The 24,061-nt window shown below is 43.9% G+C and overlaps 1 protein-coding gene across 1 annotated transcript in view; it reads left to right on the forward strand.

The window, feature by feature from the left end:
- The window catches only part of TGFB1I1 (transforming growth factor beta 1 induced transcript 1), a 179,241-nt gene that overhangs the window by 148,567 nt on the left and 6,613 nt on the right, over nt 1-24,061 (forward strand). The window contains exons 9-10 of the mRNA XM_078652690.1: nt 6,392-6,473; nt 10,005-10,153. Coding sequence (XP_078508816.1) covers nt 6,392-6,473; nt 10,005-10,153 — 231 coding nt within the window. The remainder of the gene's footprint in view (nt 1-6,391; nt 6,474-10,004; nt 10,154-24,061) is intronic.

Here is a 24,061-nt window from a genome sequence, read left to right on the forward strand (position 1 = left end):
TTCACTTACTTTAAATCATGTTAACTAGCTTCATACACATATGCTTCACAACCTCCAGCACAAAGGTTAAAATGCGTCTCCTCGGGTCGGTCCCTCCGCCTCCAATACTATACAAATGTTAAAAACTTTATTCAACACGGAACAAATGCCCACAGGGCAATCTAGACAGATCGCACATTTCTTACAATACACGTAGGCATCTTTGCAGCACGTAAATTAACAAAACAAGCTGCATTAGAAACTAGTGCGTGCGTAAAGCACTTCAATGCCATCGGGACCAGTTTGCACTATAGCAATGCGCTCGTTATTTTTTAATTAAAAAAATACACATGGCATACCCTACAGCACAAAAAACCTACTGCCTTCTGCCCATCTCTGCAGAAAGTACATTACTACGTCCAGCTGCATTCTAAACTAGTAGGACTTTAAAGAGCTTCAATCCCTTCGGGTACAGTTCGCGCAAACACACACACACACAACAACAACCACACACACAAACACACACAACACACACACAACACACACACAACCACTCACACAAAACCACACACAACCACCCACATAACCACACACACAACAACACACACAACCACACCAAGCATTGGCATAGATAATAGGTTTCGCATTTGGGACCGTAAAAGTGTTTATACACACAACAGTTGATGTTGTTGAACAAAGGAAATTATGCTGCATAAAAAAGTATTTATAAGGTCACAAAATCAAAACCTATTGCCTATGCCAATGCTTGTTATGAGGTGGACACACACGGTGCAGGGAGTTACCAAACCTCTTTAGTAACCACAGCGTAATTCACAATAAGTGGTTATTGTAAAGCCATTGCGGCCGTTGAATGTCATGTTGGATTCACAGAGTTCGCTTCCAGTACACCCCAAGACGTTGTGGAAGGGACACAGGAGATCACACTCAGTGATGCATAAAATAGTTTACGCTTCTCTTACCTTATAGTTCAGTTCCCCAAAGGGGTGTCTGCAAGGCTTCTGGTGCCAAAGAGACTGCTCTATTCTAAAAGAAGAGTAATGTACAAGATGAAGTTTGGCCACCTAAAACCACATTAATCATATGGTTTTTGAAGGAGTATCACATGCTTTGCAATTAGTATTTGCCAAGCTGAAGGCCTATTCAATGTTTTTACATGCTTACATTATATTTGGAACCCATTAAAACGCCACATCAGGTCACTCACCTTCTAGTAAGGAGTAATCTTAGTTGAATGAACTGCATTTTAATTTAAGTGCTACAGCCAGAAATATGACATTCAAGCTCCTGTTTGGTCACCAGAAGTCTTGCTTTTTTACTATCTGATCTCTCGTCACTTTATCTATCTATCTATCTATCTATCTATCTATCTATCTATCTATCTATCTATCTATCTATCTATCTATCTATCTATCTATCTATCTATCTATCTATCTATCTATCTATCTATCTATCTATCTATCTATCTATCTATCTATCTATCGCCCCCACTCTATCTATCGCCCTCACTCTATCTATCGCCCTCACTCTATCTGTCGCCCTCACTCTATCTATCGCCCTCACTCTATCTGTCGCCCTCACTCTATCTATCGCCCTCACTCTATCTATCTATCTATCTATCACCCTCACTCTATCTATCTATCGCCCTCACTCTATCTATCTATCGCCCTCACTCTAGCTGTCTATCTACCTATCGCCCTCACTCTATCTGTCTATCTATCTATCGCCCTCCCTCTATCTATCTATTACCCTCACCCTATCTATCGCATCACCACAGCATCACTTAGGGGCACCACAGCATCACTCAGGGGCACCACAGCATCATTATGGGCTGCCACAGCATCACTCTTCGCCACTACAACATCACTCGGCGCCACCACAGCATCAATCTGTGCAACCATTCAACAACAACTGGTTCGAATATGTTCTCTCAATGTTTCAAGCTTTATTACAAATGTCACAAAAAAAGTTAATATTTCACTTCTGTTCTTGGATTTTCATCCTAATAAAATACACTGAACGTAATCTTCACAAAAGTTATTTACAAACGTTTAAGCTATTGCCATTATAAATTACAATCACTTTTATTTAAGCATTAATTATAAAAAAAATTAAAAGCCATTGTTATTTGTAATATCAATACATCTAAGTCACGTAAATACAACACATATTGCATTACAAATGCTATAGGTGTCACATTTGCAAAAGTTAAAACTATTGGCATTGTAAATGACAAAGCTATTAATTTCACTATTTTCAAAACCAACACATAAATAAAAAATGTGTAATTTACAATACCAATAGCTCAAACTTTCCTAATGCGAGACCTTTTGCATTGCAAATGCTTGTTCTTCCATCCTGCACCACGCCCTGCCCCATCCTCATGTTGCTTCATCCCCACACTAGCGAATCCCATGTTGTTTCTTCTTCCCTAATGCTTTTACACCCCCCTTTCCTTTCCCCTCCCACTTAAAAAAGTCCCTTTTTCACATTGGTTTGCTTTTTTAAATACAGAACCAACACGGAGCAGTACCTAAGAAGAAAAAAAGAAGTGGTTGCGTCATTTTATAAGCATGCGCATGAATGGTGCACGTGCCTTCAAAATGATGTCAAAAGTTTAAATTTCTTTATACTTTAGCCATGCTGCACTGCATCAGGAATGTTGCCCAGCATGGCTAAAGACCGGTGGTAAAGCCAATAGGTGCCAAACGCAAGACCTATTGCTGTGCAAATGCTTGTAATTTTTTTCCTCCTCTCCATCAAGCGCTGTTGCTATCCCGCCCCCTCTGCACTCCTGCTGCTTGCTGTAGAGTGTAAGTTTACTTTGTACTCTTGCAGTGAACTTTGTACCATTACAGTACTGTTGTAGACTTTAAGTACTTCTTTGCGTTTTGGAAGGTTTTGATGCTCTTTGTAAGTATGCTGGAGAGGAAACAGTGTTTACAACGCTGTCTCCACAGCGTGGTACCCTTACAATGAGGTTGTTACAATGACCAAGTTGTTACTACGCATACCATTACATTGCAAGTCATTACTGCGACTTGCTGTAGGGGGCACACTGGTGTTGGATTTAGAATCCAACACCTTCCCCTGCTGTTGCACATACTGGAATAGTAAATAATACTATTCCTAAGTCCAGCGTGCCCCTTACAGCAAGTCGTAGTAATGACTTGCAACATAATGGTATGCGTTCTAACAACGCAGTCGTTGTAACAACTGTGTTGTAATGGCATACGATGTATTCCCATGCGTTGTAAGGGTATATATTCATGGTGGAGCCTCATCAAAGGTTCTCATCAAAGGACCCTCGGGAGTACCACATTTGTATTCTCTCACTAGAAATTTTGGAACACAAGAATGCTGCAGGATTCCAAGCTTTGCCCCACTTTCCCAGACAAATGGGAAATTGCCATGATAATTAGGAATACCTCACTGAATTCCTGTGCAAATTCCCCATTTTTTCTGCATTGTTTTTGCAGCTGGTCATTTCACTAGCTTTCGGGTGGTGAAGTATCCATGGAGATAGGAATTACCAGACATGTAGTATCCTTGCTTTGCTTGTAAGTCCCAGTTCATCCAGAAACAAAGGCCTTTATTACGGTGGCAGGCCGACCGCCACAGACAGGCACCCCACCATCTAGGCCATCGGTCCGACTGTTGCATTCCAATGCAGCCTGTCGCACTGCAGAGGTCAGGGTAGAACAGCAGCTACCAGCAGGGTTAGAGATCCCGTCGGGAGGACGGGCGGATTTTTAATCCCTACAATGGGGCAGTGCCTGCGCAGGCACCGCCGTAGGGATAAGGCTATCCCGTTCCGACTGCCTGTTCATGGCAGTCCCACTGCCATGAACAAGCAGCCAGAAAGGGGCTGTGGGGCCCAAAACAGGGTCCCCGTCCCCCGTAGACCACTGTAATGTGGCCCAGGGGCACATGTAGTGCCTCCACACTCATTCATGCACCGTTTGCCAGGCACAAAGTGCTCAATAACACTGCGGCTTGTGCTGCAGCCCTTTTCCAGGACCACAGCACAAGCTGCAGTGGTATTGAGCACTTTTCCGCCCGCCAGCCTAGGGACAGATTGTAATTGGGCAGTAAGACTTCAGAAGTCTTGTCGGGCGGTCCCCTACTCCTAGGCGATTGCGGTCAGACACTCACCCGACTGCCAACATAATTTTTAGCAGAATAGGAAATTGCATTGTACTCATAAAGGCAACCTAGATAAAGTTTGAATATTTTTCTACTTTTCAATGCATTTAGAAAGGACCACTGGCTTTTCTAAAGTTTGAAAGGCCTTACATTTCCAACATGTTTTGTTGATTGGATACGTTTTTATCCATTCTTTCCAATATTTAAATGCTGTTCATGTAACTTAAATGCTTGTTCTAGTTACACTGCAATTTGTAAACTTTTTGGGATTTTTGTAATTTCACAACTCCAAATACTTTGTGTAGAGTGTCAGTGCTCTTTGTTAGCAGCCACTGCAGGTAAGAGCGATGGGGCGGTGGGGCCGACTTGGGGGGATTTCGAGAGACGACCACAAGTGGAACTTAATTTTTTATTTAATATTCCCTTGTGGTCGTCACTGGAAATCCTCCCCCAGCCGGCCCCACCACCCACTGTTCTTTCCTGCAGCGGCCGAGGCTGCGTGTTAGTTCAGTAGGTTTTGTAAAGTTATGAGGCTCCTTGTACACCTCAAAGTGCTTTCCAGTGTTCCCATGAATTATGTATAATTTCTGTTCTTTTTGCAGAGTTTAATGTACATTTGTATATTTTATGTGTACTGTTTGTAAATTTCAAAAAATATTTTAAAACATTACAATGCTGTTTGTTATGTTTCTATGAACCATATGCATGATTTAGAGTTTGGCAGAGAGGCTACTTCATTGCAACGGTGACTGAGTACCCATGGAGTACTGATGTCTGAGCCTACTTTGGCTCCATCGCCAACATACTCCTCTGATGGCCCGACAGAATAAGTGTCATCGCAAGTCAGCCATCCAACTGCCCACTTAATTTAGAGTGGGCAATTGGATGTCTTTGTTTTGCTCTCTTCACGGCCTGGAAAACATTGAAATGAGGGACAGTAAAAAAAGAAAAATGTCCCCCACAGCATGGAAGAAAAATCCAATGGTGTAGGGGACATTAATTTTTCATTTTTCAAAATCAAACTCTACCTTTGCGAATTTGGTTTTGAAAAATTAAAGACTGTAAATGTTTGAGGGGCAGCTACCATGTTTGATGGGAATTAAGGTCTTACAACATTGACAGGAACCGCTGTGACAGTGGTTGTTCCCAATGTTTGGAGTTGCCCGCGAGGCTGGTGGACAACTCTAAATACGTTGGGAGGCGGTCTCTCTGGATGGTGGGGGCAATGTCCTCTGCCATTTTAATAGAGTAGCCTTCACCCACTATACTCCAAATCAGCCCCTTAGTTGTATGCTCTTTGCAAAGTTTTAATGTGCTTTGTAAGTCTGTTATCACAATTTCAAAGTTACGTCACGTTTCCATGGTTTAAGCAAGGTACAGTGCTTCTTGTAATGTTTGTGTGCTCTTTTTATATTTCAATACATCTTGTAAACTTTTAATGTTTCTATGCTAGCTGTAACATTTCAGCACTCTCCGTAACGTTTTGATGCCCTTTGTAATGTCTGATACACTTTGTAGAGCTTGATCCTTGTTATGATTCTAAACTCAGTGTAATAAATGGGTGCTCTTTGCAGAGTTTCCATGCTCTCTGTCAAGTATTATGCTTTTTGTATGTGTGGATACTCTTTGTAAAGCTTCGGTGCTATTTGTGCAGTCTGATATTTGTAAAGTCCGATGTTCTTTGTAATGTTTGATGCTCTTTGTAAAGTTTGACACCCATAGTAAGTTTCAAAACTTGGTGTAATAATTTGGTGTTCTTTTGCAGTTTCAAATGATGTCTGTAAGCCTGATGCTGTTTGTAAGCTGTTTGTAAGCGTGAATTCTTTTTGTAATGTTTCAGTTCTTTTGTTGAAGTTTGATGTTATTTGGACAGTTTGATCCTCTCTGTAAAAGTTTGACACTCTGCTTGTTTAGAATCTTGTATGATAGTTTGGTGCTCTTCATTGAGTTTCAATTTTCTCTGTAAAGTGTGATGCTCTTTGTCATCATGGAAACTCTTTGTAAACGTTCAGTGTTGCCTGGGGGTGGTCTCCAAAAAGTTTACATGGCAGCTTGTGGTGGCTTGCCGAATAGTGACACCTTGTCCTCAGTTTTGTATCATGCCCCTTTCCATGTTCTCAGCACTGCCTTGTGAAAGAGGCCTTTATGCATTGATCATGGGAAGATGTCTTACATAACTGATGTCTCCACTTCAAACGTTTTTTCATTTGATATGCTTTCTGATTAATTCTTTTTATGTTTCTTTTAGAAAATGGTGACCGCTCTGGACAAGAACTGGCATCCAGAGCACTTCTGCTGCGTTAAATGTGGAAGACCCTTTGGGGAAGACGGTAGGATCTGGGAACAGACTCTTATCTTTCTCTGTCTTTCACTAGGAAATGAATAAATGAGTGCTTGAGTGTACATTTTTTAAGGAGTGAATGAAGCTGTGCTCATGACGCGGTGTGGCTATAGTAAAGAGGCATGGGTTAATGTGATGGGGTTGCAGAATTAGCAAGTTTAGGAAAGTGGATCATTACTTTACTTGTCCACCTCAAAGTATAACACATCAACTACTAGATGTCACACAAGTTAAATAAAATAAACCTGTGCTCCATCCCTGGTAACGTGGCACAAAGCAGTTGGGTTTAAATGCAATGGGTAATTTAAGCAGTGTATATACAATAGAAAAAGTCACACGAAACACAATAAAATTCCACCAACAATTTTAAAATAAAGAGAAACATATTATGTGTACAATAAGACCAAATGACAAAAATTCAATTAGTGGAACTGGAGACATGAATTCTTAAAGATTTAAGTAGATATAGAGCCAAAAAGCACAAAGCGACAAAAATAGACCATGGAAGTGATAGACCGGGACCTTGGCGCAATTTGAGGCTGACCCCAGTGGAGCCCTGTTCGAATACAAGTGGATTGGACCCGGTGAAAGTCTGGCAGTCAAAAAGTTTGAAAATGTTTCAAAGTCCTAATCCAAAAAGAGACTTGGTCATTTTTCTAAAGGAAAAGTTGTCTCCCCATGGAACAAATCTGAGATTGTAGCCGTATCAATGGAACTGTTGGTTGGATACCTGCAGCAGGTTGATCCCGCAAAGGCTCTGAAGCTTTTGAGACTTTTGCTAGAAAAAATTCCTATTCCCAAAACAGAAAGGATCTTTGTCATTTTTTGACAGATGTTGGAGGGTGATGAACCTGAAATTCAATCTGATGTAGTAGTGGAACTGCAGATTGGGTTTGCGGAAGGCCCTTTTGGCTATGGAGCTTTGTAATCAAAGTTTTCAAACGTTTCTAAACTTTTTCCGGTGCCCATTCAACCACAGGAGTAAATGTATAAGTCCCATTAGGGATGGTATCTAAAGACTTTCAGAGTGTTAGACAATGGCCACCAACAAAGTTCAGTCCAAGTTACAGTTGCCACTAGTCAGCTGGGAATCGCTGAATTTTGTGCCCCTGTAGCCAATCAGGAGGTCAGCCAACTGACCCTTCGAGCCCACTTCCTTGTACTGGGTCCATGGGGGAACAAGTTCAGCCCTTCAGAACTCCTCACAGGTCACCGAGACCAGGTCCAGTTCTCTTCTGTTCTTCTATAGGTCCAGAAAGTGTTATGAAGAGGGTTCCTGGAGATGCTACATTTATGCCTGGCACAAGCTAGTAAGTGGAGGTGACTCCTGGGCATGCCCTAACCAATGGAGTTAAAGTTTCCAAGGTCAACACTTCCCACTTTTTCAGTAGTTCCTGTTTGCCTTGCTGCCAACAAGCAAACAAATTTAATGTGACATGGCATTTTCAAGATGGCGAAAGTATTTGGCCACACTGAACTTGGGCTTTGAGTGTGGTAGGTGTGTAAAGAAGAGCACTATGGGAATCCCCAGTGTCCTCCCGCATCTAAAACTAAAATCCAATTTGAAGCAGGCTCTGCATGCAAAACAAACAAGGAAACAGAAGTCTGGTAGGACAAAGGCAGCGCCCTACAGCACCCAGACAATGGATACACAAGAATTGTCCTGGCATCCTATTCTCTTCTTTTCAAGTGTGCCAAAGTGCTCCATGTGACTTAAGCAGACCTGCCAGGCAGGATTTTACACTGTAGTGTCAAAAGGATGCCAACAACCCCACCGTGCATATTCTGCTGAGCTCAGGAATAATCTCTGCCCTTTGAAGTCAACATATTGTGTAGCTCCTAGGAGGGATTTCGCACCTCTTTCCCACCTCATTTCGACCAAGTATTAGGGCCTGATTTATATGTAAGCTAAAATAGCAACAGAGTATCCTTATTGGCAACATAATGGCCCGCTCGATTTAAATGCAGGTGGACCATAGATTTGACTACGGCAGTGACTTACTGTATCACCGCCATAGCCAGACCTATCCGTCGGCCGACAGAGTAAGGGCTGTTGGAGAAATGACTATATCTCTACTCACCCAATCAGGATGGGTGGACATATAGCAACATTTTTACTGTCCATCACCATCAGGCACACCCTGGCGATGAAGTACAGTAAAATGCTCATAAGGCTTCCCCCTCCTTGGGAGATGACTCCCATGGCGAGGGTAGCATTACATTTTGTATTTAAAAAAATTCAATCCTGTATAACAATTTTCTTTTTGAGAATAAAAAAAATGTTTTAAAAATTGGTGCGCAGCTGTATCATGTTGATACAGACCTGCACCAAACAGCGAAATGCATAGGAAGGAACCACTGTGACAGTGGTTTCTGAGTCTGACAATGCATCATAAATGACCGCCTGCTCATTTATACATTTGGTGGATGGTCCCTCTGCCATAGGGATGGAGCAATTTGCTCCGTCCCCTTGGCGGAACGATGGGCCAGCCACCAAATAATAAATCAAGCCCTTAGTGTGAACATTTGCATTTGAGCTAATGCAAATTAGCTTCCAGCAGCTTCAGGCAGAGTAAATGTAACTTCCTAAAAGTTACATTTCTCAGATATTTAATACAAATCTTATGTCACCATCAGATTGGGTTTTTAATGAAAAAATACATCTTTGAATGGAGTCTGTAATTGGCACAGGTCTAACATTATAGATTAAAGTATATAATCTATCCTTTGACCTTTTCTATGTGCCAATTATAGTCTGACCAGTGACAATGCTCTCTTAGGCCAAGTCACTGAGGGGACTTGTCAATTCTAATGTCACATACTTTCCACTCTTAAATATTACCCACCCGACCATGTGAGCAGCAAGATATGCTTAGGTGTGACTTATGTAATATTTAAATCAGCTTTGCTTACCTGTCAAAATGGTGCTTTGACATGTCTTTGTAGCAGAGTTCAAGCTGCTGCAGTCAGGCTACACAGGGTAGGCTTGAAACTTTGTTTTCACTGTCACTGTAGTGGATGTCACAATAGGTGCTGCAGTCCCCAAGTGGCATATAACTTTTAATGCCATGAGTGTCCATCTCCACCATATGCTATAGCCTTATAGGAAAGTTAAATATGTCAATCAGGTTTTAAAAAAGGGGTAACTTTGCAACACAAGATTTTCTGCTCCTGAGGTCAATGGTCAATGAAGAAGAATTATTGGGGGGTGAAGGGAAAAGGTAAAAAGTCAAATTGCTCCTTACCACGTTCAAATGAGTGAGAGGTAATAGGTGAGATGGCCCTCTGTTTCAATCAAGATGGAAGATGTGATGCCCGTGAGGGTGAAGGGAAAAGTGAGAGCGCATGGCTTCCCCTGTGTGGAAGAGTTGTGTTATGTAAAAGGACAGACTTTGCCTGTCAGGATGTGGAAAATGAAAGATCCAACTTACCTCTTCACAGTGGGATAGGTAGAGCTTGAGAAAGGTGGGCTGCCTCCTGCTGGTTGCTGATGTACCCTATGTTTCTTGCCACCATACAGGGTTTCATGAGAAGGATGGGAAGCAGTACTGCCGTCAGGACTTCCACGAGCTGTTCGCCACTCGCTGCCATGGCTGTGCCAAGGCCATCTTAGAAAACTACATCTCTGCCCTCAACGCCCTCTGGCATCCTGAGTGCTTCGTCTGTAGAGTAAGTGGCACCTGATATATAGGGGGCCTGGCGATCAGATCCTGTGGAGTCCTCCATAAATATGGGCTAATGTGCCATGCCGAGCACCCCAAGCACATAGAAACCCTCACATATATAGAATGTTGTGCAATTGTGCTGCAGGATGGGAAAGATGGCATGCACAGACTTCAGAGGGAAGTTACCCTCAATACATTTCCCCGATTTTTGAATGGCCCACAACTCAACATTTTTTTCAATACCATTTCTGTCACTTTTTTCCAACATTAACAGCTGAAATTTTATATGTGTCTGCCGGCATCTTTCTCCCCATTGTAATTCTCCGTCAGATTTAAAGTGGAAAAGAGACACTTTACTTTGTAACTGTGTGTGTGCATTAGAATGTGGGAGTGTAACACACTCCTCTTTCCCGGAGTCCTTCCACTATTGAGAATGTGACAGACCTATATCTCTGAGCTCCTTGAATAGGGGAGAGTGTAACACGAGGAGCTAGCTATGAGTTCCTACACAGTGCTGTAACGCCTGTACTCAGTGACGCAGGTGCTCCTTCCCTGAATGAGAGTTTAACACGAGGAGGTATCGTGAGTGTGGTAAATAAATAAATAATACCCTATTTTTGACTAGGCATATATCATAACAGATAGCTCAATAAATAAGAGTCAAGATTCGAGGTAGTAGGAGTTTCTGCAGGTTTATTACAGCATAAGGACAGGATCAGGATAACCTGCATAGGAACAGAATGGCAGGGCTAGAGAGGCCCGGCAGCTGCCGGGGCTGGGTCTGGGATGAGCGCGCTAACTTCTAATAACAATGCATGAACTTATATACATAACGCAAACACATAGCATTACATTGCAGTAGGCGTAGCAGTGGGTGGAGCAGAAGGCGTGACGCGTAGCAGTCGCGAAAGATAAGAGTAAAAGTAGGTGTAACTGGGCGTATACATAGACATGTGGTGCAGACGTAACAGAATATGTCATAAATGGGGCGGAAACGTAGGAGGGGGCTACCTAAGGAGCCGGGACCTCTAACCTGATGGTGCGCGCAAACTGGCAATGACGTGTTACGAGGGGAAGCTGGGGGCTATGAACTCTGTGCTAGGAGCAGAGACTAAAGTCTGGAGGGTCGGAGCGACATGTACCTAAACCCTATCTAGTATCTGATGTTTAGGGAACATGTTGATATAAACTAGAAGTCAAGAGGGGAAAGGCTAACTTGATTCTAAGACTGGACCATGCATTATTCTACATGTAGTGCGTGATGAAGAATATTAAATGACCATTAAATGCAGTATTCTCTAACATGGAGCCCTGAAGGCTAGACAATGACGGAAACTATTGATGCAGTTCAGTAGCTTAGGAATGCAGAGAAGGAGGACTGAACTGATAACTGGAACTATAACATACTTTTGGCAGACTCAGAGGCAGAGCCAGGCTGCACCGGGCACTGCGAGGCAGGAAGTAAGTGAAAGGTCGAGGATACAGGTGGGGGCTGTATCGCTCCTCAGCGAGGACTTCAGGAGACAGGAGCTGAATCTGATGTCCAGGCCCTTTTGAGGCCTAGAAACGGGAACTTTATAATGAAATAACGTGCACACTGGGAAACGTGGCAACGTAGCTTTACATAGGCCTAATATTCGTAGTATTCACGAGGACTGGAAACTGGCATACTAGAGGTGGACACAACTATAATTGCGTCATTAATCAGACATGGGGAATAACATATGCATATTGGTCATGCACACATAACATATGATGGATGAGGCGTAGGGACACAGAACATGGCAAAATTTACTTTTCCACATTCCCTCCTTGTCACTACGTTTCCATCAGGAAACATCAATATTCATGATACCATCTATCATTTCATATAGTACCATTTGCTCGTCTCGAATTGTCTTGGAACGAGATTTAGAACGGGGCTTGGGACTAGGAATACAAGAGGTAGCACAAATGCCGCAAATCGCAGGGCCACATTGTATACAGAGACAGCAGCTGAATATGATCGCTACTGCAATGCCTAGAAAAGACAGGACTTTCCATCCCCAGGCGGAAATTATATTCCAGAACCAACCGGACCATGTCCAGGTGCCTGGATCTTGGTGTAGCAGATGGGCAATTTTATGAAGTCTGGTTATAGCTGAATAAACAGACGGCGCGTTATTTGGAATGAAAATGCAACAACTGGATCCGATGAGTCTACAGGCCCCGCCCCTATCGGCCAGTATGACGTCAAGGACGAGACGATTCTGTAAAACGACAATTCTCATAAAGGATTGCTCTTCGGTTAAGTTACCTAGAGCGGAGGCAGTCTCATCTACTACAGCTTCAAGGGTTCTTGTTAACCTACGGATTAGCTTACTGTTTATAACTGTGCCTAAATAAGGGAAAACACCTTTATCAATATCAATGAATTGCTCTGCGGCAGTTTCAGTATAATCGACAATCGGGGGATATCTCTTGTGTCTAGTGTGTACTAGGAAGGAATTCCTATGGTAATCAGGTGGGGCTAGAAAAACAGGTGGCAGTAGGAAGGCAATGTAACAGGTTCCCTCCCAATCGGGGGGCAGATGAACATATGCAGTTTGACCACAAACAAAATAAGAATGACGTGAAGCTTTAAAAATAGATTTCCCACTGTCACTATACTTGATAATAGTAGTACAATCACTATGTCCTACATGTACAGAACCCTTATTTCGGACACATAATTCGCCTTTGACTGGTAGTACTGAAATAGCAGGTGAGTCTGGAGTAGTATCAGACTGAACATTCAGGACCATAAAATTCGACGAATAATTACCTAAATTATACACTTCATTTTCTAGATCTAAACCTGTTCTGTGGGGGAGACCTTGCTTGTCTGGAAAACATGTACTGTTAAGAAAAGACATATCTGTTGAGGATGACGTTAACGTGGACCATGCTCCACATGAACCATTATGTGAGAATGGATAAGGAAAGAGTGGCAGAACTCCCTTCGGGGTCTGGAAAGGGGGGAGTCGACCACACACCCAACAATTAGTGGCATTGCTGGTCTGGTGTGAGTAATGTAACATGCGGATAAATGAATTGTTACGCATAGCGAGGCGGTATGAATATTCGTGAGGAGGCAGATCACTAAACGTGTGCTCTACTGTAACATTAGCAGACTTATTTACATGAGGAACTGAAAAATACAGGAAAAATGCATAACTGGTGCAGGAAATCAAAATGCTGATGAATAATATGAAACTTAGAAAAACGATACATTGAATTGAGCTTTGACTGACTCTCTCACTATGGGGGTCTATTTTATACATGTCAGAAACAGTCTAACCGTTTCACCTAGGGGAGGACTTAGACAATCAAACTGACTGACTTATTTTACTAGACCGGAGCTTTAACTTATACTCCTGCTGCGGAGTTTTCTCTAACAGGGAAGGGGTTGTAACAATGTCTTTTGCGGGACAGTCCTTAAGAGCAATAGTTTGGCAGTCTTTAAAATCCTGGGAATCCTTGGAAATGTGTTTAGAAACGGGTTTCAGTCCATTGAAAAGTTTAACGTGAGAAAGGTGTAACCATCCTTTTCGGCCTTCCAACTTCACGGCTGTACGGGTGGTGAGGAGGACCTGACGAGGCTCCTTCCAACGTGGCTCCAGCGGACTTGATCTGTCAAAATTTCGGACCATCACCAGGGAACCTGGAACGATTTCATGCGGTGCCACCTCGGTATTGTCTGGAAATGCGGCGGCAACCTGTGAACGACATGAGTTGAGGGCAGACATCAAGGAAGCTAGGTAATCTGTCAGCATATTACATGAAACATCAGTAATACTTCGGGGTCTAGGAGTACCCCACATGTTAGGGGGGCGGCCGAATACGACCTCATACGGGGACAGACCTGATCTGGAATGTGCGACCATGCGCATATAAAATAAAGCGACTGGCAGGGCTACTAGCCAGTCCACACCTTTTTCTTTACAGACTTTTGCAATGCGGATTTTCAGGGTCTGATTATGTCTCTCTACTAGACCGGCTGCTTCAGGATGGCGTACACAATGGAACTTCCACTGGTACCCTAACAACAGGGAAACGTGCTTCATGAGTTCAGATGAGAATGGCTGACCGTTATCAGAATATACGACTCTAGGGAGTCCATATCTAGGGAAAAACTCACGAACCAACTGCTTGGCAGTGGTCGCGGCTGTGTAATCTGGGACTGGATATGCTTCTGTCCATCTGGACAAAGCGCATACAACTACAAGGACATACTTGAAACCTCGACATCGCTCCATCTGAATATAATCCATCTGGAGGACTTCAAAAGGGTGGTCAGGAGGCTGGAAACCACCTTGTTCCACCGGGACACTTTTACCTGGATTAAACTGACAACATATCATACAGGTACGGACTTTCTGCTTGGCTGCAGCTCGTAAATGCTTGTTGAACCAAATGTTCTGGATACTGTCTAACATAGCTTTTTCTCCTAAATGTGCTGGACTATGTGCGGTATTAATGATGACTTGAACCATAGAGTCGGGGAGAAACCATGTGGCTCTACCCTTCGTTAACCATCCTTGATCTGTCTGGACCCCTCCTTGTTCAGACCATTTCTTGATTTCATCGGGAGTAGCATGTAACTGGATGTCTATGACATCCTGTGTAGGGTCCTTAACTGTCATACATGTAGCCGGGTCTGGAGTATGTGTCTGTGTCGGATTAGCTTGAATGTCTGGAGTCTGTGCTGTAAGCTTGGCTGTACGGTCTGCTAGATCATTACCTTGAGAAATAATGTCAGTAACTTTCGTATGTGCTTTACATTTCATGATAGCAATAGATGTCGGTAAATGTATGGCATCTAACAGAGCTTGAATAAGGAGACCATGCTGAATCTTGGTTCCATGAGAAGTCATGAAACCTCTCTCTTGCCAGAGCACTCCGAAGTCGTGTACAACTCCAAATGCGTAACGTGAATCTGTGTAAACATTAACTTTCAAGTTCTTGGCGTGTATACAGGCTTGTGTCAGAGCAACTAGCTCTGCTGCTTGAGCGGACAGGGTATCAATACGGTGTGTTTCAATAACTTCGGTGTCAGTAGTCACTGCATACGCGGCGACTAGTTCTCCTGTACTAGTTCTCATACATGAACCATCCACATAAAGTGTCAGGTCAGGATCTGGTAACGGAATGTCTGTCAGATCTTGTCTTGGCTTTGTCGTAATGTTGACTACTTCCACACAGTCGTGTGTGGCAGAATTTGAACTAACTGATGGTAACAGTGTAGCAGGATTCAGGACGTTGCAGCGTCTAATATCTATGTGTGGCTGGAACAGTGTCAATTCATAACCTGTTAAACGTGCAATTGTCAAGTGCTGAGTTTGTGTTCGGTTTAAAAGAACTTCTACTGAATGTGGGACTTGTACTGTCAGGGAGTGTCCTAAAACTATGGAATCACTTTGTCTGATAGCTAGTGCTGTGGCGGCAACTGACTTGAGGCACGCAGGCAATGCCTGGGCGACTGGATCTAATGTGCTCGAAAAATAAGCACAGGGCTTGTATTGACCTGCTTGATCTTGTGTGAGAACAGATAATGCTGTACCTTCACGTTCAGTAACGAAAAGTGTAAAAGGCTTACTGTAGTTTGGTGTAGCTAGAACTGGAGCTTGGCATAAAGCTTTCTTTAACTCGTTGAAACTAAGTGTATGTTCAGATGTCCAAGGGAGAACAGTCGATACGGCTGCCTCCTGTGTCGTTAACTGTATCAGTGGCTTGGCTAGAAATGCATACTGGGGAATCCATTGTCTACAATAAGAAGTAAGGCCGATAAAGGCACGTACCTCCTTCTGGGTTCTGGGCTGGGGAAGACTCGCTATTAACTGGATACGGTCTGGTGTCAACTGCCTACCCCTCTTGGACAGCAAGTGTCCTAAGTATACCACTTGCTGGACACAGAATTGAAGCTTCGAAGGTGACACCTTGTGCCCCATCTCGGCTAGGAAATACAGAACTGTAAGGGATGCTCGCTCGCATGTACGTTCAGAACGGGCTGTGATCAGTAGATCATCGACATACTGGAGCAGGGCAGTGTCAGTTGGCATGTGAATGTTATCTAGTTGTCTCTTAAGTGCCTGACTGTAAATACTAGGGCTTTCTGTGAAACCTTGAGGAGCGCGTGTGAACATATAGCTCCTTCCATTTAAACAGAATCCAAAAAGAAACTGGCTGTCTGGATGAATGGGAACACTAAAAAATGCATTCTTGAGGTCTATGACAGTGAAGAACGTGGCTTCGGAATCAATAGCAGTTAACAGGGAGGAAATATCTGGGACAACTGGATACTGCGGAATAATACATTTGTTAAGCTCTCGTAAATCAATCACTAATCGATATACTGGGGGTGCATTCGGATCAGTACGTTTCATGACTGGAATGATCGGAGAATTACATACATTGGAGTCAGTTTCTACAACTACTCCTTGTGCCATGAGCTCGTCTATAATTTTGGATAAGGCTGCTACAGCCTCAGGTGGCAATCTGTACTGTCTGATTCGCGGTAACACTACACCTGGTTTGAGAGTCACACGATGGGGTGTGATTTGCATGTAACCTACATCAGTTGGACCTTGCGCCCATAAATGCTGCGGAACTTTAGACAGTCTTGAATCAAAATCTCGTAATACATAGTGACCCTTAAAGTCACGTAGGAACAGACGTATTCCCTCTGGGGAACAGCATATGACTGCACCTAACTCTTTCAGTGTTTTAATGCCTAATAGATTTTCTGGACATGACTTAGTAAGTAACAGATCAGTAGTGCGGGACAATGGACCTACTTCTAAAGTAACTGGCTTTGATATTTCATTTACAATGGGTTTTCCTGAAAATCCAAGGGAAACATTTCTTGAGCCTGAGAGCGGAGCCCCTGGAACTTCGGCATGACTAATTGTGGTCCTACTTGCCCCTGTATCAATCAGAAACTTTCTGTCTTTCCCTAATACTTGACTGTGAACATAGGGACCTTCTTGATCTACAGGTATCTCGATGAGAGGCAAGCCTACCTCCCTCTCTAGGCTGTTTCATGAATATGGCTGGTACTCTGGATACTCAGACTGTGCATACTGGTACATCTGCGATGTAACATGCTGTGTTGCAGCAATAGGCTGCGGTACTGTAACTGTCTGTTGTGCATTCTGTGGCTGAGGAATCTGTGAAACTTGTTCTTGTCTAGACGGACGCGGTCTTTCTTTAGTCTTACCAGTAGCTATGTTGTGTTTCAGAACTGCACACTCATTTATAAAATGACCTGGCTGTTTACAATAATTGCAGTTCCCTTTAACGGGAGCTGCAGGATGACTGGCTTGATTCGGACCCCTCTTCTGACTGTCTTGAGGAACAGATTGTGCAACTAGCACTTTCATTTTCGTGTCTTTCATACGTTTTCTCTCGTGTTCTTGCTCTTCTCTGATTCTATTCTGGTGGTACTGGAGCATCTGGAGCATCTGGGACGGAGTATTAGCTTGCCAGGTGCTTTCGACTTTCAAAACTCGATTTTTAATTTGTGGGCTTGAATTCTCGACTAATTTAGTAACAAAAAGGTGAGGGTATGACTCACTACTTGTCTTGAGACCACTGTTGATACTGAAACATTTTTCAAATCTAGAATAAAAATCACTAATATCTTCGTCTTGTTTCTGTTTACAGGCTGAGATTGCATCCCAGTCTTCTTTTCTCGTTGTCAATAATCTGGGTAAAACTTGTATTAATAATTCTGGTAACTCTTTACATTTATCTCCAAGACCGGTACCTGGTACTCGTGCCTTGTCTTCAGCTTCTAGAACTGTCCAATCGATCTTTTTCTCTCCCACCTCCCATTCTTTTTCCTTTAGCTTTTCATACACCCCTGCGGGTAGCAGAACCTTTAACATTTTAATGATATCTGGGTATGTGTATTCTCCCATACGGAGCATGTCTTTTAATTCTCGATGGAACCCTGCTGGATCTTTGTCATGACAGGGAATTAATTTCTTCATTTCAAGGAGTTCCATCTTTGTGATTGGAGTGTATACAAACACTCGTTGCATTTCGCCACCCGTTCCTTTAACTGGGTGGACTTCTCGTAACGGATTCTGTCTGTCTATGTAAAATGGTTTACTTTCTGGGGGTGAGACATGAACAAAATGCGGGTTCAAGAACGTTCTATATTTGTGACGCTGTTCTAGAATGACACTAATTAAATCGGTACCTAGACCTTTCCATCTGTACTGGAGTAACTCGTTCAGGATATCATGTAACGGACCTGGATCAGAGTGTTGACCCTCATACAGAGTAATGAGGTGCTGAATCATATACATTCCCACCAGTCGCTGCTCGGCTGGGGGCAGTTTCAGAAACATTTGTGCCACTATTTCGTCTGGAAAAGTGGTAGAATCAGTAATCCATCGGACGGCTGATCGGGCTAGTTCTTGTTCATGCATGGTACTTAACTCACTATAACCGATTCGTGATTTCAGAATGTGATCGGTAGCTTGAAATACTTGTTCTAGAGAACCTTGTTCTGGTGCTGAATGATGGAAAATAGACTTGGGTTCTAGGCGTAAATGGCGATCTGGAAATCTAGGTTTTCCTACATACGCTATTCTGGCGGGATTCTCGTCGTCTTCCTCTTCAGGATCGGAGATACTTTCTTTCTCGCTTACTTGTGCTGCTTTACGCTGTTCGTGTATCTTTATTATTTCTTTACGGATTTTCTTGTACATACTTTCCATGGCACCGACGGTCTTGTGCTTACCCTCGGCGATATTATCACTCCACCTTGTCAGGATTCTCATTTCGGCAGAATCTTTAGACGGGTAATCTTGTTCTCTTATTAGACAATTAATCAGAAACTTTAATATCATGAGCTGGATCTCGGCTTTCCTTTGAGACATGGCTTCGTGAATACTTTCTGGATCATCCCCTGTACGGATGAAACGATATATTCTGTCTAGATCTTCTTTCATATTCGGTAAGGTGACTAGATACTCGGCCACCTTTCTTACACGGAACGAATATAAAACCATATTATCCTCGCCTGGGACTGGATCATAGACACATTCGGCAAGGGATTTTCTTATTTCTGCTACAGTCTGATGTCTAGGCGTACGCTGTGACGCTTGTGCATGTAATTCGGCTAACGTTAAACGCTTGTGTGGCGGCGGGGTTTGAGGAGGACCTCCTCCTGCGGCCCCTAAACTAGAATCATCGACGGACATTCTTCGTGGCGGAACGGGAAGTTGAAATGCTGGCTGGACCGGGGGTACCGTAGCAGGTACTCCGGTGTCTGGAAGAGCAGGAATTACCTGATTTACAGGAACTGGCGGAGCGTGAACAGGATTTGCATATTCGGGGACTGTGTCGTCCAGATAGGACGAAATAAAAATATCAGCTGCGGTCGGTTTGTGACGTAGCTTGGTCGGAACTAATGGTGGCGGGAAATTACTGGATGCCTCTGGGGTCGCTTTTGGCAAGCCCTCGGCAAGAAGAGGATACATACCCTTAATGAGGGCATGCCTCTGTCTGTCTAACTGTTCGGCTTTGACTTGTTCACCTATCTCGATTAATTCTCTTTCTTGGGCTCGTTCTTGGGATTCTCTACTTAACTCTGACTTTCTGACTTCCTTTTCGGTTCTTCTATGCGCTTCTTTACGCCATAACTCGATGGCATCTTTCTGTGACTGTCTGGCTTTCTTTTTCCATAATGCTTCTTCTACTCGCATGATACATTCGGCATCCCATGTACCCGATACGGGCCATCTATACTTTTCTTCTAACTGTTTGGTATACTCTACCCATAAATCTAGATATAATATGGCACTTATGCCATGTTTCTGATACATAAAATGACCTGGACTGTCCCTCGGCGGAACAGGAACTGCTTCTTCTAATAAACCCTTTCTAGTTTTTAACTGACGTAACTTGGAAAATATAGGCATGACTGAACTGTAATCTGGACAAAATACAATACACAATAAACACGAAATCACGTCACACTCATACCACAACATTAAAATACATGAAGAACATTATAAATAACAGTTCGGACAGAATATTACCTGGAATACTGAGAGCAGAAATACAAGAATTTTCTCGAGAACGGAACAGACCAGAGTTACTGGATGCACTGCTGTAACAGTACGGAACATACCGGTCCCATAAAGGGACGCATCAAGACCCGTATCCACCTAGGTGAACACTTCGTTTGTGAGTCTGGGTACCACCAACCCACGGACCAGGAGTCAATTTAGATTGGTCCTGTCTAGATACTACCCCAGCAATGGTACTCACCGGGCAGCACGGAACGGAAGGCCTCGGATCGGACTGGACTGCTACGACGACGGACGGACTTCGGGCTTCAGTTACGGGTGGGCCTCCGGATACCTCGGACCTTGGACTCTCGGCTTGGGCTCTGGTCGGGACTCGCCGCGTTCCTCCACCGTCTCGTTTGGATGCTGGACCGCCTCCTCCGTCTCCTCCGTGGGCCTGAGGGATACTTGAAGCAGAAATATCTGCACGTGGCCGGTATGGTTCCGTCACGGCTGCAGAGGGTCAGGGGGTCGGCGTGGCTTCACCGACGCGTGGGGAAAGGGCAGGTCCCTATTCGGGCGCCATTATGTGGTAAATAAATAAATAATACCCTATTTTTGACTAGGCATATATCATAACAGATAGCTCAATAAATAAGAGTCAAGATTCGAGGTAGTAGGAGTTTCTGCAGGTTTATTACAGCATAAGGACAGGATCAGGATAACCTGCATAGGAACAGAATGGCAGGGCTAGAGAGGCCCGGCAGCTGCCGGGGCTGGGTCTGGGATGAGCGCGCTAACTTCTAATAACAATGCATGAACTTATATACATAACGCAAACACATAGCATTACATTGCAGTAGGCGTAGCAGTGGGTGGAGCAGAAGGCGTGACGCGTAGCAGTCGCGAAAGATAAGAGTAAAAGTAGGTGTAACTGGGCGTATACATAGACATGTGGTGCAGACGTAACAGAATATGTCATAAATGGGGCGGAAACGTAGGAGGGGGCTACCTAAGGAGCCGGGACCTCTAACCTGATGGTGCGCGCAAACTGGCAATGACGTGTTACGAGGGGAAGCTGGGGGCTATGAACTCTGTGCTAGGAGCAGAGACTAAAGTCTGGAGGGTCGGAGCGACATGTACCTAAACCCTATCTAGTATCTGATGTTTAGGGAACATGTTGATATAAACTAGAAGTCAAGAGGGGAAAGGCTAACTTGATTCTAAGACTGGACCATGCATTATTCTACATGTAGTGCGTGATGAAGAATATTAAATGACCATTAAATGCAGTATTCTCTAACATGGAGCCCTGAAGGCTAGACAATGACGGAAACTATTGATGCAGTTCAGTAGCTTAGGAATGCAGAGAAGGAGGACTGAACTGATAACTGGAACTATAACATACTTTTGGCAGACTCAGAGGCAGAGCCAGGCTGCACCGGGCACTGCGAGGCAGGAAGTAAGTGAAAGGTCGAGGATACAGGTGGGGGCTGTATCGCTCCTCAGCGAGGACTTCAGGAGACAGGAGCTGAATCTGATGTCCAGGCCCTTTTGAGGCCTAGAAACGGGAACTTTATAATGAAATAACGTGCACACTGGGAAACGTGGCAACGTAGCTTTACATAGGCCTAATATTCGTAGTATTCACGAGGACTGGAAACTGGCATACTAGAGGTGGACACAACTATAATTGCGTCATTAATCAGACATGGGGAATAACATATGCATATTGGTCATGCACACATAACATATGATGGATGAGGCGTAGGGACACAGAACATGGCAAAATTTACTTTTCCACAAGTTCCTACACTGTGCTGCCATACCTGCACTCAGTGACCCATGGGGTCCTTCCTTGGGTGAGAGTGTAACATGAAGAGGTGTCCATGAGCTCCTTCACTGTGCTACCCTGTTCGTACCCAGTGACCTTTGAGCTTCTTCCTTGGATGAGAGTGTAACACGAGAAGGTATCCATGAGTTCCTTCACTGTGCTGCCGTACCTGCACTCAGTGACCCATGGGCTCCTTCCTTGGGTGAGAGTGTAACACGAGGAGGTATCCATGAGTTCCTACACTGTGCTGCCATACCTGCACTCAGTGACGCATGGGCTCCTTCCTTGGCTGAGAGTGTAACATGAGGAGGTGTCCATGAGCTCCTTCACTGTGATAGCCCGCTCGTACCCATTGACCTGTGAGCTCCTTCCTTGGGTGAGAGTTTAACACGAGGAGATATCGTGAGTTCCTACACTGTGCTACAATACCTGCACTCAGTGACCCATGGGCTCCTTCCTTGGCTGAGAGTGTAACATGAGGAGGTGTCCATGAGCTCCTTCACTGTGATAGCCCGCTCGTACCCAGTGACCTGTGAGCTCCTTCCTTGGGTGAGAGTTTAACACGAGGAGATATTGTGAGTTCCTACACTGTGCTACAATACCTGCACTCAGTGACCCATGGGCTCCTTCCTTGGGTGAGAGTGTATTACAAGGAGGTATTGTGAGTTCCTACACTGTGCTGCCATACCTGCACTCAGTGACGCATGGGCTCCTTCCTTGGCTGAGAGTGTAACACGAGGAGGAATCCATGTGCTCCTTCACTGCGCTACCCCTCTCGTACCCAGTGACCTGTGAGCTCCTTCCTTGGATGAGAGTGTAACACGAGGAGGTATCCATGAGTTCCTACAGTGTGCTGCCATACCTGCACTCAGTGACGCATGGGCTCCTTCCTTGGGTGAGAGTGTAACATGAAGAGGTGTCCATGAGTTCCTTCACTGTGCTAGCCCGCTCGTACCCAGTGACCCGTGGGCTCCTTCCTTGGGTGAGAGTGTACCAATATACACTATTTTGCAGTTCCTTCAATGGTTAGAGTGTCCACAATTTATGAGTTTTTTCACCAGCAAGAGTTTAACAAACTGAGCTATACATGAGTTCTATTACCAAAAAGAGTACAAGGCCAATTTATATCTGTGCTCTTTCACAGGGTGAGAGTGTAACACACTGTGCTATCCCCGACTACTTTCAGTGAGTGATAGTGTAACACACTGAGCTATCCATCATGCTTTTACTACCAATGGTATAAAATAGCTATCTTTGAGCTCCTTCTTTGGGTGAGAATGCGATACACTGAGCTATCCGAGTTCCTTCACTGGTGAAAGTGTAGCAGAATTAGCTATTCCTGAGTTTTTCACTATCAAGAGTTAACCACTATGAGGGTGGTTTTTAACTAACAAGAGTGCCAAAACACAGGTGTATCTGAGATCTTGTACAAGGTAAGAATGAAACTCACTGAGGTATATATTGTGATTTTTGTGAGTGAAAGTATAACACTGACTTCTTTCACTGGGTGAGGCTGTAACTAATGTAGGTGTACCTAAGTTGATTCCCTGAGTGAGAGTGCTGAATCATCAACTATCCCTGAGCACCTTTACCAATGAAAAAGTAACATTTTGAGTGACCGCCCTGCTCCCTATCCGGTGAGAGCTTAACAAGCTTAGCCATCCTACAATTGCCTTCAGGTGGATAGATTGTAACAAACTCAGATATCCCACCACTCTTTCACTGGCAACTCTGTGAACTAGGGAGTTGTCGTTCAACTCCATTGAAAAGTGAGATTGTAACACACTGAGTAGTTCCTAAACACCTTTGCTGGTTGAGAATATATTTTGCCAAGCTGTCTGTTAGATCCTTCACTGGTGAAAGTGAAACACTAAGAGGTAGCTCTGACTTCTATCACTGCGTGAGAGTGTAACACATTGAGCTATTCCCGAGCGTCTTCACTGCACGAGAGTGTAACACACTATCACTCCCTGAGCTGCTACACTGCATGACCAACATATCAGACTATCTAGATGCTCTTTCTCTAGGTGAGAGT

This window comes from Lissotriton helveticus, chromosome 7 (genome assembly GCF_964261635.1).
Source record: "Lissotriton helveticus chromosome 7, aLisHel1.1, whole genome shotgun sequence".
Lineage (NCBI taxonomy): Eukaryota > Metazoa > Chordata > Amphibia > Caudata > Salamandridae > Lissotriton > Lissotriton helveticus.